At 55.4% G+C, this 15,068-nt stretch overlaps 1 protein-coding gene across 1 annotated transcript in view; it reads left to right on the forward strand.

Annotated features, from left to right (window-relative positions):
• Positions 1–524: 524 nt before the first annotated feature.
• PLCG1 (phospholipase C gamma 1) overlaps positions 525–15,068 on the forward strand; it is a gene marked incomplete at both ends in the record, with an annotated part of 28,987 nt that continues 14,443 nt past the window's right edge. Inside the window, 4 exons of the mRNA XM_079543290.1 lie at positions 525–735; positions 11,864–12,016; positions 12,965–13,058; positions 13,312–13,359. Of these exons, the coding sequence (XP_079399416.1) occupies positions 525–735; positions 11,864–12,016; positions 12,965–13,058; positions 13,312–13,359 (506 nt within the window). The remainder of the gene's footprint in view (positions 736–11,863; positions 12,017–12,964; positions 13,059–13,311; positions 13,360–15,068) is intronic.

Consider the following 15,068-nt stretch of genomic DNA (forward strand, 5'->3'; position numbering starts at 1 on the left):
CTACTCCAAAAAGTCGCAGCGGCCCGAGAGGAAAACTTTCCAGGTGAAGCTGGAAACGCGGCAGGTCACCTGGAGCCGTGGCTCCGAGAAGACCGAGGGAGCCGGTGAGTGTGAGCCGAGCCCACCCCCACCCCACAACCACCAACAACCACCACCTCCTCGCCCCGGGAACGCGGCACCGGGCAGGAAAAGCAGGACGAGGTGTTCCTGCTTCCTACGGGATGGGGGCGGTGGGAGCCTCTCCGCACCCTGCCGCCTCCACTCACCCACTCACACACCCAAAAAAAAAAAAAAAGACAAAAGGAACCCAATCTCCCCCCCGCCCCCCCCCCCAATCCCCCGGGTAGCTCCGTGCGCATCCCGCGGCGCGGCCGCACGTGACGGTGTCCGGTTTCGGTGCCCCCCCCGGGGCAGCCCGAGCTCCTCCGTGCCGTGCGGTGCGGATCCGTCCCGGCCCCGTGCGGGGCTCGGCCCCGAAAGCTGTACGAGAGCTGCGGGGGCCGCGACTGAGCGCAACAGATGGGATGGAAGGAGCGCAAAGCGGGGCGAAACGCGGCAGCGCGGCTCCCGCCTCCTGCTTAGCCGAGGATGGGGCGTCGGCGGGTTCGGTACCGCCGGGTTCGCTGCGGACCCCGGCAGGGTTGCGGTGGGACACGGTTGGTGGCGGCTCTTTCCCTCACACGGTGCTCTGCGGGGGCAGAGATTTGTCAGAGCTGCTGGAGACCACAGGGAGAGGTGGGAAGGGGGGGGGGGGAGGCCCTGCGCTGGGAAACTTCCGAGTCTGGTGCTGCTTTCCTGGGCTCTGGGCTCTGAGTTCCCATCCCCAATGCTGTGTCTCCCTGCTGACCATCCCATACGTGGATGGCGTGATACAGCAGAGCCGTGGCAAGGCCGAACTGCTCTGCAAGTGCTGCAGGCCCAGAGTGGGGAGAGCGGGAGCTCAGAGCACTGTTGGGTCCTCAGATGAAGGATGGAGGTGTGGTGGTTGCTGTGCTCCTCTGGTGGGACCCCGGAATGCAAATGTATCAGCTGGGGGCTTTGTTTGAGGCTGTGCCCCGCAGCATCCCCATGCAGCTCTGGAAGGACTCTGCGGCCATTCGGAGGTGTTGAGCTCCCCACGGAGCTTTCAGGCTCCCTTCTCCCCATGGGCAGACCCCCATGAGTCTCTGTAGGGCTGGGACTGTGCCTTCCAAGGGATCCATCCTCAGCTGTGCTGGCGATGTGGTTGTGGGGTTCTGCTGCTGTGCCAACAGCCAGGAGCGGGACGGAAAAAGTACAGAGTGCATCCCAGGGACAGAGATGATCAAATAAGAATGATTTTAAAAATCCAAAGGTTTTTAGCAAGAGAAAAATGGGGATTGATGAACTCCAACCAGAGGTTCCATCCCATGCAGTGCACTCTGCTGTTGGCACCAGCAGTCCTGTGCTCAGTAGCACAGCATGGCCCACCCCCAGGCTGCAGCCCTCGGTGCCCCCCATGGTGTCCCTCAGCTCCCAGACAGAAGCTGTCCTCCTGCCCTGCTCCTTTGTGAGATGTCCTGGGCAGAACAAGGTGGAAATATCGGTTTGTGTCGTTTTCCCTGAGGCCAAGCTGTGCTGGGATGTGAGCAGGAGGCTGGGGGCTGCTCTATGTGGCAGCACTGGATTGGATGTGACTTGCAATGTGTGTGAGGCAGGAAGCAGGCAGCTGGCAGGTGTGCTGTGCCCTGCGTGGAGCAGCGCCTCTACCCCAATGCCTGTGCATCACCAAGTGCTGCCATCATGGGTTGGGAATGGGTGTTTGCTGGGGGAGGGAGAGCTGGAGGGAGCTTTGGGTGGTCCTGTGCATGAGTTGTCTGGGTAGGAATCATGCTGGTTTCTGGTTGGTTGCGTATTAGGAAAAGCTTCTTCTCAGAAAGAGTGTTGATGCAGTGGCACAGCAGCCCATGGCGTGCTGGGCTCAGCGTCCCTGGAGGTGTTCAGGAACTGTTGGGATGTGGCTCTGAGGGATGTGGTCAGTGGGCGTGGTGTGATGGGTTGGGGATCTTAGTGGTCTTTTCAAATCTTAATGACCCTTTAGCCCATTTCAGAGTGAGGAAGCAATTACAGGTAACCCAGGGGTCTCAGATTTGGGTCACATCCCTGTCAGGGAGAGTTTCCTTCTCTCAGGACACCGTGCATTCAGCAGCAGTGGGGTTGGGCTGAAGAGATGTGCTCACGGTGGGATGAGCAGCATCAGCACTGGAGCTCTCTGGGGCTGGATACGCACACAGAGGTGCAGGCAAGTCACTGCTAGCATGACCCTGGTTGGGGTGTGGGGATGCAATACCTTGGTACCAGGAGGAGGGGGGACCTGGCTGGGTGACCCCTGTGTAGAGCTTTGTGCGTGTCACATAAAGAGTGACCTTGTGTGATGGGCAGCGCTCACTGCCCTCGCAGCAGCTCTGACTCAGCAGCGGGCACTGCCAGCTGGGCCGGGATGAAGAACCTCCTCTGTTTGCACGGGCCCATCTCTGCTCCTCGTTAGGCTGCTCCTCGTTAGGCTGCTGGGGCAGGAGGAGGGATTGGCTTGGGCGGGGGGAGCATCTCGCCTGGAAAGTGCTTTTCCAAAACCAGCATCGTGTGCAAAAAGAGCAATCTGTGTGCACACGAAAAAGCCATTTGTCCATTAATATTTGTCTTTACGCTGGGTGTTTTCAGCCAGCTCTCATTATCAGCGCATAGCTTTCTTGCTAATAACTCCGCCGAGGGCCGGGCTGTAATGGTGGGAAGAGCTCTAATAATTTTCTGTTCTTTTTGTTAATCACCCACAGCACAACAGAGCCGATCCCCGGAGTCCTTTGTCTTTTATGCCCTTTTTTTTTTTACTTCCTGTGTTATGTAATTCTTTTTTAATGTAAGAAGGTCCTGCCTTCATAACTCTGCATCCTGGGGGGGTTGCGGGCCGGCTCCTAGTTGATCTGTTTTTCTTGAACCACATCTGAAAACTCAGAGAGTTTGCTCAGAGCACGAGCTGCAAATTTGGAGCAGATGTTTGTTTTATAGGAGAGAGAGGGGGAGGAAGGGGGTAAACACCTCGACAAAGCCCTTGGATGCGTTCTGGCGCTCTGTGAAATGAGCTCAGTCCTGTGGAGGTGGAGAGAAGCCGTTGTGGCAGTGCAGGAAGAAGGCAGAACTGTAAAACAGGAACGCAAAGCGACCCCGCAGGGCAGCCCTGCTGTGTTTCGGGGCCAGCAGCGATGCTGTGTGCCTCCCTCCCAGCCTGCTGCACGGGAAGGCTCCTGGGGACATCAGGTCTGGGGACGCGTGCCCCCCAGCAGCAGAGCAGCCCCCCCCAGCTGCTGACCTCTGCTGCCCTTTGCACCGCATCACGCGGTGGTCGCTGCTATCAGTGCCAGCACAGCGCCCGCTCAACCCCATTATCTTATCAGGGCGATGCCTGCGGCCACCAGCGATGGCCATCGGCGTCCCACGGCCCCGGGAGAGCGGGCGGGCGGCCTGCTGCCTATCTGGCAGATTGCAGATGGAGGCCAAAAGGCTCTGCTGTGTGCTCTGCAGGAGTCGGTGCTCAGGTCTGCGTGTGGCCAACGTGCTGCAGGAAAGGGCGCAGCCTCCCGTGGGGTTCGGCGGTCCTGGGAACGCAGGCGCTGCTCTTGGGCTGAGATCTGCTCCTCCAGGGAGCTCTTGTCCCCCGGGAGGGGACCCAAGTGACGCTGCCGTGCCGTGATGAGGATGCAGAGTGAGGATGTGGCCCGTCAGGATCGTCCACGGGACAGACTTTGCTTCCTCGAATGCAGCCATAAGCATCTCCCTGCTTGAAAAGGGCTGAACAGGAGTGGGAGAGGAGGGCACGTGGTCCAGGGCATCCCTGGGCAAATCTGCCAGCTTCCCTGGGAGCCAAGGCAGGGACTGTGTGTGCCATGTATCTGCTCCTGGGCTACTACAGGCAGTGAGACCTGGTGCGCAGCATGGCGTGGCAGGGAGAATGTTCTTGGAAGGTGCTCAGAATGCTTTCAGAAAGTTACACCCCATCCACTCATACATCTTCCCCTTGGCCTGTTGAATTTGGAGAGCTGACAGTGTGGGGATGCTGTGACAGAGAGAGGTAAGGGCACCTGCCCAGCACAGGGTAAAAGCTGTGTGAGCCAGAGGAAGGTTTGTGTGTTTAACAGAGAGCTGAGGCGATACGAGGAGAATTGCTCACTGCCCGCAGGCTCACAGTCCTGGGAGCTCTGAGTAAGTTTGATGGGAGGCTGCTGGCTCTCTCTGTGTCTGCTGCTGGGTCTCTCATCCCAGTATCACATGTGAGATCGCCTGAATATCTCACATGTGCTCTGTGTGGGGACAGAGCACTGCTGGGTTCACAGCTGCTCACCACTTCACATCCGTACCGCTGAGGTGCTGGGTTGGGCAGTGCAGGCGGTTCCCTTCTCACAGCTGTCAGAAGGGGAGCAGACTTTCCTCCAGCCTTTGGGCTCGGAGGGTTTTTGTGTTGTGCAGAGCGCTGTGCTTCGTGCAAACAGCACTCTTCTTTTTTGAGCTTTTTGATGCTGGTTTGAATTGGAAATTTTCATTTCTTTTTGCATGGCAAGGGGCAGGGGTGAGTGCAGGTCAGCTTGCAGTGTGAACACAGGGCTGTGGGGAAAAAGTCATTGCTGTCCCCAAAAAGCAAAAAGGACGATGGAGGCTGGCAGTGTGAGTGTGCAGGAGCCAGCAGAGCTTTGCGAAGCTGGCAGCCCGCGCGCTGCAAAGGCTCACCAAAACCAGGATTCTTACATTGCTTTTTCATGCTGAGTGTGTGGTCGGGTGGCTGTTCAGCTCCATTTGAAGCTGTGGATTCTGGGTTCAGCTGGCTGGAAAGCCACATAAAACCGCCCAGACTCACAAATGGACCTTTCTCCTGCTTCCCCCTGCAGCTTGTACCTTCTATTTACAAAGCTTGTGGTTCTGAGATTTCAGTCAATAATCCCTTCTCTTGTTGCTAATGCGGTGCCCGGTGGCGTGCCTGGCATTCTGCAGGCAAACCAACCCACATTGTTTTTCTAAAGATTACCCAGACAAAGGTCGCAATCCAGCAGTGAGCTCCCACACGTGGGATGTGCTGAGCTGACTGCATGCAGTCTTGAGGAGCAGTGGAGGCTGAAGGCCTCCCCAAACCATTACAAAAGCATTTATTTTCCTTTTCTTGGAACGTGACTCTTTCTGTCTGGACGTATGAGATGGTCATTGCAGGCTGCTGTGCTCCCTGTGGCATCGCTATGCTGTCTCCTGCTGTCAGCCTTGCCTAGTGGCCATGTCCCCTGCTGCAGCATGGCAGTGCCCACTCACTGTCTGTGCTGTGAGTCCTCAATCCTCCCTGAGGTCACCCTGCTGTCCCACCCTGGGATAGGGGCAGGCTGTCGGAAGGCTCCATCCAAGGTGCTGCTCCAGCTACCTGGAGAGGTGGCTGAGTGAAGCCTAAGGAGCGTGCAGTGGATTTCCCTTTTCTCTTCTGTATCTCGTGCAAGCATCTATCAGCACTATGGTCACATCAGATGGGGCTTGAAACCACAGTCGCTCGTCTTCCAGCACTGCATCTGTGGGCCCTGCCTGCTGACCCTGCCCAGGGTGAGGATACATCTGTCAGATATGGACCTGCATCTCTGTGTGGGGCTCTCCTGGCCCATGGCAGCAGTGGCCTGTTTGGTTTTGGATGGAGTGATGCCGGCAGGTCGGCTCTCCGTGTCATGGTGAGTGGTTTCCCTGCGTTCCCTGTCCCTGAGAAGACTTCAAGTGCACGCGTGCTGGAGAGACATCAAGGCAGGCTGCTCCCTGCAGGGACGCTGGGTAGAGCAGCTGCTCGAGAGGCTTTTTCCTGTTTACTTGCTCCAAGAAGAGCTGGGTAACGTGCTGATTAAAAGCCATCTCTCCCGGCTGTGCCTGTTGTCCCTCCTCCTCCCGACCCATCTACAGGGTCACAGTTGCTGTATTGGCAGAGAATTGTGAAGATGGTGCAGGTTATTTGGTTGCTTCTCTGTGTTGCTTCACTTGCCATTTTTTTCCCTCTGCTTTCCAGCTTTGGGGACCACGCTCCTGACTTTATTGCTCTCCCAGCCCCAGGTGCTGACCAGAGCCACCCCGCCGTCCATCAGCTCCTGGGATGGACTGGGTGGAGATGTGGGACCGTGGGAGTGCAGGCTGTTCCAGGGGACTTTAACCCTCTCAGCACCCACCCTGTACATCTGCAGCCCATAAATCTGCCTTCCAGCTGGCAGTGGGGTGGGGTGGCCGTGTTTGTTTGCCCAGCACTCAGTCATCGACTGACAACGTGATCTTTCTCATCACGAGCTGCAGATAGCCCAGCCCGTATCAGATCAGCAGCAGATAGCTGAGCGGGGGCATCTGCTCTCTCATTGTGGCCAGCTGCCATCCTGCAGGCTTTCTTCGTCCACTTGTTCTGGCTGAGATGCAGCTTGGCTCTCAGGGAAGCATCAGAAAGTGGTTTTTCCTCTTTTTTTCATTCCTCTTCAGTGTCTCATCAGTCATTTTAATGCCTTGTGGCGGTTTGTTGGAGAGGCCTCACTGCTTGCTGGAGCGCGGCTGGGGAAAGCACCAAGACAAGAGCAAGAGCCTTGGCACGCCAGCTTTGGTAGGAGCCTTGGAGCAGCTCATCTCCAGTGCTGGAGACCAAATAAATCCCAGGTGAGGCGGTTAAGATGAGGTGAAGCCAAGCAGTGGTGGAGTCTGGCTGCAATGATGTGAAGGCCATCGCCAAGAGCTCCTGCATCTTCCACCTGAACTGCAGGGCACAGCACCGCTTGGGCTTAGCAGTTGTCTGCTCAGTGCTTGGAGCTCCTCTGCTGCACGCTGCTGTGGTGGGTGGCTGCACAGCAGATAGGATCTCTGCACTCTTCTTCCCAATTTCTACACTGGCAATGAAGAACTCAGGTGCTCATAAAGACAGAAATAAGGCATCTCCTTGGTGCTCTCTGTCAGTGCTGTGTAGCAGTCATCTTTGCTGGTAAATTACTGTCACGGAAACTCAACTTGTGTCGACGGGTGGGATGGGTGAAAACTGAGTCACAGCATCTGAGCACCGCTGGCATTTGCTGCGAGCGTGACAGATCTTTTCTGGCCTTTGGTTTTCACTCCTCACCTCTGTGCCCTCCTTATATCCTCATCCTAAGCACAGCTTCACGGTAGGCATGGCTCCCTGGGCTCAAGTCAGGAATACAAAAGTCCCTGTGGAACTCCCCAGTCCCACGTCCACCATGGCTTCCCATGGATGGCATGCTGTCTGCTGTGCTGCTGGCTGACCCCTCTCCTAGGGCGGTGTGGTGCCTGCCCTTGTCCCTGCTCTTGGTCCCATGCCTTCCTAAGGGCTGTGGGTGGGAGGGCAGCTGTGTGTCTCCACATCTCTCTAGGCACAAGAAGAGAGCTGCTGCCTGCTGCGTTCATTTGCAGAAACCTGGCCTGGCAGCTCCCCTCTGCTTCTCGCTGTGTCAGATGCCTCCATCGATCCATCCGTGTCCTCTGCAGTACCTTTCAGATCTGGTTACCGCTGCACGTCCTCTCTGGAGGAAAGGAGGGAGGAGGGCTGCAGGAGCTCCCCATCCTCCCACCCTTTTATTGCATTCCCTTGAGGCCATGACGCTTCTAGCCGAGGCAGGGCTGAGGGAACAGATCCTCCATGCTGTGCAGGAGAAGGTCACCTTGGAGCCCGCCATCCATCCAGCAGCACTGCTGCGGACCTTCCTCTTTCCATTTGAGTCAATGGAAGCTTTTGCTTCTCAAACAGGCCGGGCTGGTGACTGAAAGGCGGCCCAGGGCCGTGTTTGGTCTGCAGTGGGGATGCATTGCTTTAAGGGTGGCAGTGCTGGGGGGAAGCAGCGCCCAAATGTGAAGTTTTGGCCTTGGTAGCTGAGACTGTGCGGTGGAAACTGCCAGCCTTCACGTGCCTGCTGCTTGCTGGGCTGTGGGCAGAGATGTTGAGATAGCAGCATCCTGCTTTGCTCGCTTGGGGGACCAGTTCTGGTTTTTTTTAACATGTGTTTTCTTGCATTTGAGCGTAATCAGGAGAAATATGCTGATGATGCAGGATAGGCAGCCATCAGCCCCCAGCTAGCTCTGTTCCTGGTACTGGGAGGATGCTCATGAGATCTTGAAGGTCACTTACACGAGGCCAGGGCTGGTGGAGCAGCGAGGCAGGAGCCACCTGGGGGTCTGTGCTGCCCTATAAGAGCAGGGCAGTGTTTGGGCAGAGCCTTCACCTCTCTGCTTCAGACTCTAAGGATGAGGAGCTGTGAATCACTTCCTCATCTCCTGCCCATCTCCTGCAGCATGCTCTGCCCACTCTGAGAATTTCTGGGGACACAGGGAGGAGTCAGAGCTCAGAAGCCACAGGGCACGTGATGCAGGGGTGCAGAGCAGCTCGAGGTGAGGCAGGAAGCTCTGTGCCCACGGAGCAGCTGCTCCTGTGGTTGTGCATGTGGGGGCACTGGGGCTCCCCCAGAGCAGAGCGCTCTGCCCCAACCCACTGCTGGTGGTCAGCTGGGATCAGGCCGCTTCCATCCATCCTGGCTAACTAGGAGCTCCCTGCTGCCTCCAGCCCATTGAGTTGTTTTGAGCACCATCCCTGCTCACTGTGGATGCAGCTGCCTCTGCTGTACAGCTAACACAGATGTCAGTTCATAGCAAAATGCAGCAGCTGAGAGTAAAGGTTGCAGTTTGCTGTGGGAGTGGGTGAGATGAAGAAGCTTGCCAGAGCTAGCCATGGCACTACTGAGCCAAGGCTGGAGGGAAAAACAGCTTAATCTGTGTCCTTTCCTGAGGCAGGAGAGGTTCGTGCACATCACAGCAATGAGAGCAGTGGGATGAGTGTGTTGCCGAGTACCAGGACTGCTGTGTTTCCCCAGTGCAGCCATGACAGGGAGCGAGCTTTTTGCAGGGATTTGGGTGCCTTAATAACACGGTAGCTCATCTGTTTCCAGTTCGTAGAAGGACAAGGAACGTGCTGGGGTGCAGAGCTGTGTTGTGCGGGTGTTTTGGCTGGCCTGTGAGGATGCTCAAGCCACTGGGTTGGATGAGAGGCCTCAGCGGGTTCATTGCTGCTCTAGCCAGATCAGCCATTTGCTGATGCTGTGGGATCACCTTCCTCCAGAAACCTGAGTGCTGATGCCTGTCTTTGTGGCCAGGGAGAAGGAGCAGAAACCCAGCACTGCATCTCTGTGCACAGACAGTTAATTACCATTGCACTATCCCATTTAGTCTCATCTATTGAGAAAAGTGCGTAGGGCTGAGAGGCTGAGCTGTCGTCATTGTGAAAACCTATCCTGATGAGAGAAGGCTCTTCCCACTGAAATAGGTTTCTGTTGTGTCAAGGTTACTGCCTTCTTTCAGATAGGATATAAAGTGTTGGTCTCCACTTCTCGTGTGCCCTGTGGGTGCAGCAGCCATGTCCAAGCTCAGATCCTCACTGTACAGCTGGCACCTCGGTGGGTGCAGCGCAGCACAGTGCTGCCAGGAGCAGTGCGTGGTGCAGGCAGTGCTGCAGCGCAGCGCATGGCTGCAGTGGTTGGTGCAGGAGGCCCTGGCCCTGTTCCAGCAGAGCACTCAGCACTCGCTGGACCCATCTTCCAAAGATGAACAGCGCTGGCCCCAGCAGTGCATTCACTGGCCTCCTATTGAAATAGTGAGAGGGAGGTACCGCTGTTATTCCCTGTGGAGCTACGTAACAGATTTCTCTCATTTCTACCTGTATGCCTCTATGAGTTGGGGCTTTTTTTCCATCTTCCTCACCTGGTGTGCTTTCCTCGGTGGCCAGGCCTTCCCTGGGAGCTATGGGAAGACTAGAAGTTGTCACGCAGGTTGTGGCTGGGGGAATCTGTGGTGCAAAGAAGACATTTCTCATTGTTTTTTTTTACTGGGATAAGAAGATGGCAGTCCTCTCCACCTACATAGGGCAGGGTCAGTCCATGCTAGATGAGGTCAAGCTGCAGTGACGATGAACACGTGGATGTCAGTGCCCTGTGGTCCCCACGGGGACACTCTGCACTGAGCAGTGCTCGTGGTGTGGATGGATGGGTGTTTTCCTGGAGGTTGTCCCTGAGAAATTCATCCCAGAAGGTAACCTGGCCCAAATCCTTTTTTTTTTTTTTTTTTTTTTTTTTTTTTAAATTAGTATTTTAAAATCAATCTAACATCTTTCCAAAAACCTTCCAGAGATGGAGATTTTGCAGCTCTGTTTCAGGATGTCCTTATCCTTACAACACTCCGTTTTGGTGCAAGAGAAAAGTGGGGTCTGGCACTGGGGCTGCCCTCCCTCTGCTCCCCCGCAGGCTGCATGCAGGTCCTGCGTTGCTGCCGGGGCTTTGCTGCCCAATGGGGACACGGGATGCTGTAGGGATGCAATATTGCAGTGCTGCACGGCTGGGACGATGGCATCTGTACTCACTGAGCTTCCTGCTGAGAGCTCATTTCCTTCCACAGTGTGAGGAGGCTGGGGGGGTTGCAGGAGGCTGAGGGCTGCCGCGTGGTGAGGTGCGGGCTGCAGAAACCAAACCGTCGTGCACCCAGTGCACATGGGTATGTTTGGGAGGATGAGAGATGAGCAAGCAGCTGCAGGCAGGCGTGGGCCGCAGCTTCTTACCGGCTCGGTGTGCAGGGTGCTCAGAGCAGCAGCCGTGAGCCCCAGCAGCTCCCTGCACCGCGTTCCTTTGCTCCAGGGGCTCTCCCTAGCGTGCGTTTTGGGGATGCAGTTTGCAAGGGTAGCTCAGCCTCCTCTATCCCGCGGGTGTGTTTTGCAGCAAGTACTTATTGCCTGGTAAACTGCCATGAAATCTGTTCTTTCCCACTGCTTTTGTCAGGTCCTGGGACAGGAATTGTCTTTGCTGTGCGCGTCCCGGATGCAAAGACCGCAGCTGTGATGCGTTTTTATTTTAGTGGTAAGATGACATGCCATGTCACTAAGGATGTGACACACAGACAGATGACAATGGGACACCATGAACGCCCTGGCAGCCAGTTTCCAAAGGGTAGGTGATGCCTTACAAAGGCATCTGCTGGCTGTAGGGGGCTTGTCCAGTCCAGCTGTTCGTGCACCTGGGGAGCTGGATCCGCACGTGGCCTCGGCTGCTGAGCTTTGGGTTACTGCAGCACCAGGCAGGGTATGGCTGTGCCAGGTACAAGAGAGCTGTGGCCATCCCAGGCTCCCTATGCAAGGTTTTTAACAAGTGCCAGGCTGTATCCCAGTCTCCTTTTGGGTTTGCTGGGAGTGAGCATCTCACGACCGAACCCAGTGCTGTCAGCCTCTACAGACTGGTGGTTAGCTCACACTTCTGTCTGCTCTCAAACTGCAGCAAACGGAAGTGAGAAGCAGATCAGTGCACAGTGACAGTGGTAAGTGGAGTTTAATTGGGATGAATTACACTCCAGGTTTGCAGTAATCACCATCCCACATTGCTCAGAAGCATCGTCTGCTTTGAAAACGTGACTCAGAAATGTTGTTATTTGATTCCCCCGAGTGTTTCAGAAACTATTTTTCCAGGAAGCAAAGATTCTTGGGTTTGGGTTTGTTGGTTTTGTTTTTGGGTTTTTTTTTTTTTGCTGTTGTTGCTGCTGTTGTGTTCTCTTTGTCTGATGGTAATGAGTGTCCTTTCCCAGAATTTCCTCTGGGGAGAAGGCTGAGGCCGCCCTCTCCAGCATCTCTCCAGCTCCCTCTTCTCCCCCATGCTAGCATCCTGGCACACTGCATCCTGCCATGCTTCAGTTTCCCCATGCTGCGCTGGCCGTGTGAGCGCTGCACTGCCCTTCTTTCTCCCCTAAGGAACCACAGACCCTCATCTTCTCAGGAATTTCGAACTCTTTGCTGAAATCCCTTTTGTTTTTTCCCCACGTTGTCTCTCAGTGGATATTCGTGAAATCAAAGAGATTCGTCCTGGAAAGAATTCACGTGATTTTGACCGGTACCAGGAGGATCCGTGCTTCCGACCAGACCAGTCCCATTGCTTCGTGGTCCTCTATGGCACAGAGTTCAGGCTGAAGACCCTCAGTTTGCAAGGTAAAGGGCAGGGGGCAGGCCAAACAGTCCCCACATTTCTCAGACATCCTTTCGAGGGAATCTGGGACACATCCTGGGCAGATGCTCTTTTTGCCATGCAGAGGGCATGGCTTTGGAAGCAAGTGGCAGCAGCGCTGTGCCAGGCACTGCTTAAGTCAGTAACCGATCTGGTAAAGCCAGAAGTTGGGTAACAAGACCCTTTATTTCAGAGCACTGGATGTAGTGCTTTATCTCAGCTGGACACATCACGCATCAGCTGAGTGCTGTCAGCCACACACCAGTGCTCAGAGCTCACTGGTTCCTGCTCTGCAGCTCAGAGCAGGAGAACAGTGCCGGCTGGTGGCACAGGGTGACTCCGTGCGTTGCTCTCAGCTTTCCTGAACATCCTGTCCGTTGGCTTAAGCTGCACTCGGGGCTCTCAGCCTTGCACCTCGCTAACGCAGTGCTTTCTGCTGTCGAGATTCATCTTGTTTGGGTGGAGGATGGGCTCACAGTCATGTGCTGCAGTTTGGCTGATGGGTGATGCCTTGTTATCCTAGCAGTACTCAGTCTTGTCTCATTTAGACCCATGTAGGCAAGTCGTGCTGACACCTGAATGTTTGTCAGATCTGCCTTCTGGATGGGGCTGCAGCACACTGGGACAGAGACAACCTTCTTTATTCAGAGGGAATTGCTGCCCCTGTCACCCAGGACTGGGCAGTGCTCCTTGGGGACAGAGGTGGCACAGCTCTCAGGGATAGCATGGAAGGCTGTGGGGCATGGGGACCAGACAGCCACATGCGTCCTGGGAGTGAGCAGGGAGAGCAGCCTAACAGAGCATCTGCATGGGAGGGAGTTGTCTGAACGGGGTGAATGAAGAAGGAAGGGATTCAAGGCACTGGGGACAGCCTCAGAGGTTGGTGACGGGCTTCTGTGTCCTTTTCTCTCATTTCTTCTCTTCTACTGCAGCCACTTCTGAGGATGAGGTCAACATGTGGATCAAGGGACTGAACTGGCTGGTGGCAGATACTCTGAGGGCTGCCACTCCTCTGCAGATCGAAAGGTGGGAGCTCAACCCTGTCCTGTGCTTGTGTAATTTTCCCTCTCCATCACCTGTTGTGCTGCCAGCCCCCAAAGCACTGTGCTGGGCTGTACAGCAGCACGTAGTCAGGAGTGTCCTCAGTGCTGGGGTGGGCTGACATCTCCTCTCCCTCTGAGCCATGGTGACCCCATGTCCTGTCTGTGTGAGCATCTCCCATTGACTGCCATGTCACAGCATCCATGGCCAGATACCATCTGCATTCCTTTCCTTCCAGGTGGCTCCGGAAGCAGTTCTACACACTGGACCGCAACCGGGAGGACAGGTAACAAGGGGAGCAAGAACCAGCTGCACAGACACACGTGTTCCCAGGAGCAAGGCTTATGTCCTCAGTGCCTGAATCCCAGTGTTGATCAGAGCCCTATTCCCTAGTCACCCACAGCCAGGAAGACCTTTGAGACCCCATCACTCCAACCAGCATCTCCAGAGAGGCAGACTGCAAAGAACCATCAATGCTTTGCATGACTGAAATCCCAAAGCAGAGGACATTTTCAGCTGTTAATTCCCCCAGGTCCTGGGGCATCCTCCTTCTCCCACCTCCCCCTGCTGAGGGCAGCCCGGGGGTACTCAGAGGGTGGAATACCACCTGAATCTTTCCAGATTTGAGCCCCTTCTGTCCTGTATAGCTGTTACAAAGAGCTGACCTGCCCAAAATTAGGATCTGATTTCTGTGTCAGTGAAGGGCAACCTGCTGGAGGCAGTCTCCCTCCTGCTCCTTGCAGAGGGATCAGTGGCTGGGAGTTGGGCTTGGGGCAGCCAGGGGGTGATGTCCACTGCCACGAGCAGGAATTTGAGACCGGCAACTGGCCTGGCTCCTGGCATTGCTTTGCAAGGCTTTGTGTCATGGAGCAGCGTGAAGCATTGGGATGTTGCAGAGGAGGGGTAAATCACCTTTAATCTGCTGCAGCTGCTCTGCATATGCCACACAGCTTTCAAGTCAAGGCTGGGGTTTGCATGCAGTGATGGGACATGGGGAAGGTGGCAGGAATGCAGCACTGCTCCCTCAGGCAGAGCCCTGGAGGGAAGCCATCCTCCAGCCACGTGCATCACTGAGCCCTTTGTTTGAAAACTCCTTTAACTCAGTGATGGAGAAGGCATGTGGGAGCAGCTGTGTGGGAGTTTGGAGCATGAATACAGGAGAAATGGAAAAAATTGCACCTTTTTCTCATCCAGTCACACGGTAACACTGCTGAAATGGCCCCAGGACAGAGGGGATGAATGTGCTGCTTGCTCTCCCTGAGGTGTGGTCAGTGGGGTGAAAGCTGCGCTCCTGCATCTCTTCGTTTTTGTCATACCACCTCTGTGTCATAATTAAGCTAAGAAAATGCCAAATATTCTTTACCTGTCAGTCAGGGAAGTGAGTTACATGCAAAGCAGAAAACATTACAGTCCAGGCTGAGCAGAGAGCAGAATAGAAATGCTGCAGCGTGGAGGGGAAATGCAGAAAGGTTCTGGCTTCCCTGTTTTACAGGCACCCACATGTTCCCCATAAAGCCAGCAGTTAAGGTCCCATACAAGCTCTTGGCTGAAGTCTCTGTGTTGTCACTAGGCTGTTGACTTTTGCTTCTGGGCCCGGGAGCTAGCTTTGAATATGAATCAAGGAGCTGTGCTCTGCACACCAGGCAGATGTGGGGAGGCTGAGGACCCACTGGCCATTGCTGGAACCCACAGGGGTTTGCAGGGCTGGAAGTGCTGTGCTCACCCAGCAGAGCCCAGCATGACCCGTCCCCTGGCAGCACAGACGCTGTGGGTTGGTGCTGGCTGATGGCTGTTTGTTTTTTCAAGGGAAGTTAGGTAGAAAGAGGAGGATAACAGGATGCTGGGTTTTTTCCTAGCTCCAGAGGCGGTTTCACCTCTGGCCAGGAAAGCTGCAGAGTCACAGCGCCAGGAGTGGGGAATGTTGTCATGCCCTTTGAGAGGGCTGGATCCGTCCTCTGGCTTAGCTGTGGTGAGGCCTCAAAAAACTTCCCTACA

This window comes from Tetrao urogallus, assembly GCF_951394365.1.
Source record: "Tetrao urogallus genome assembly, chromosome: 16".
Classification (NCBI taxonomy): domain Eukaryota; kingdom Metazoa; phylum Chordata; class Aves; order Galliformes; family Phasianidae; genus Tetrao; species Tetrao urogallus.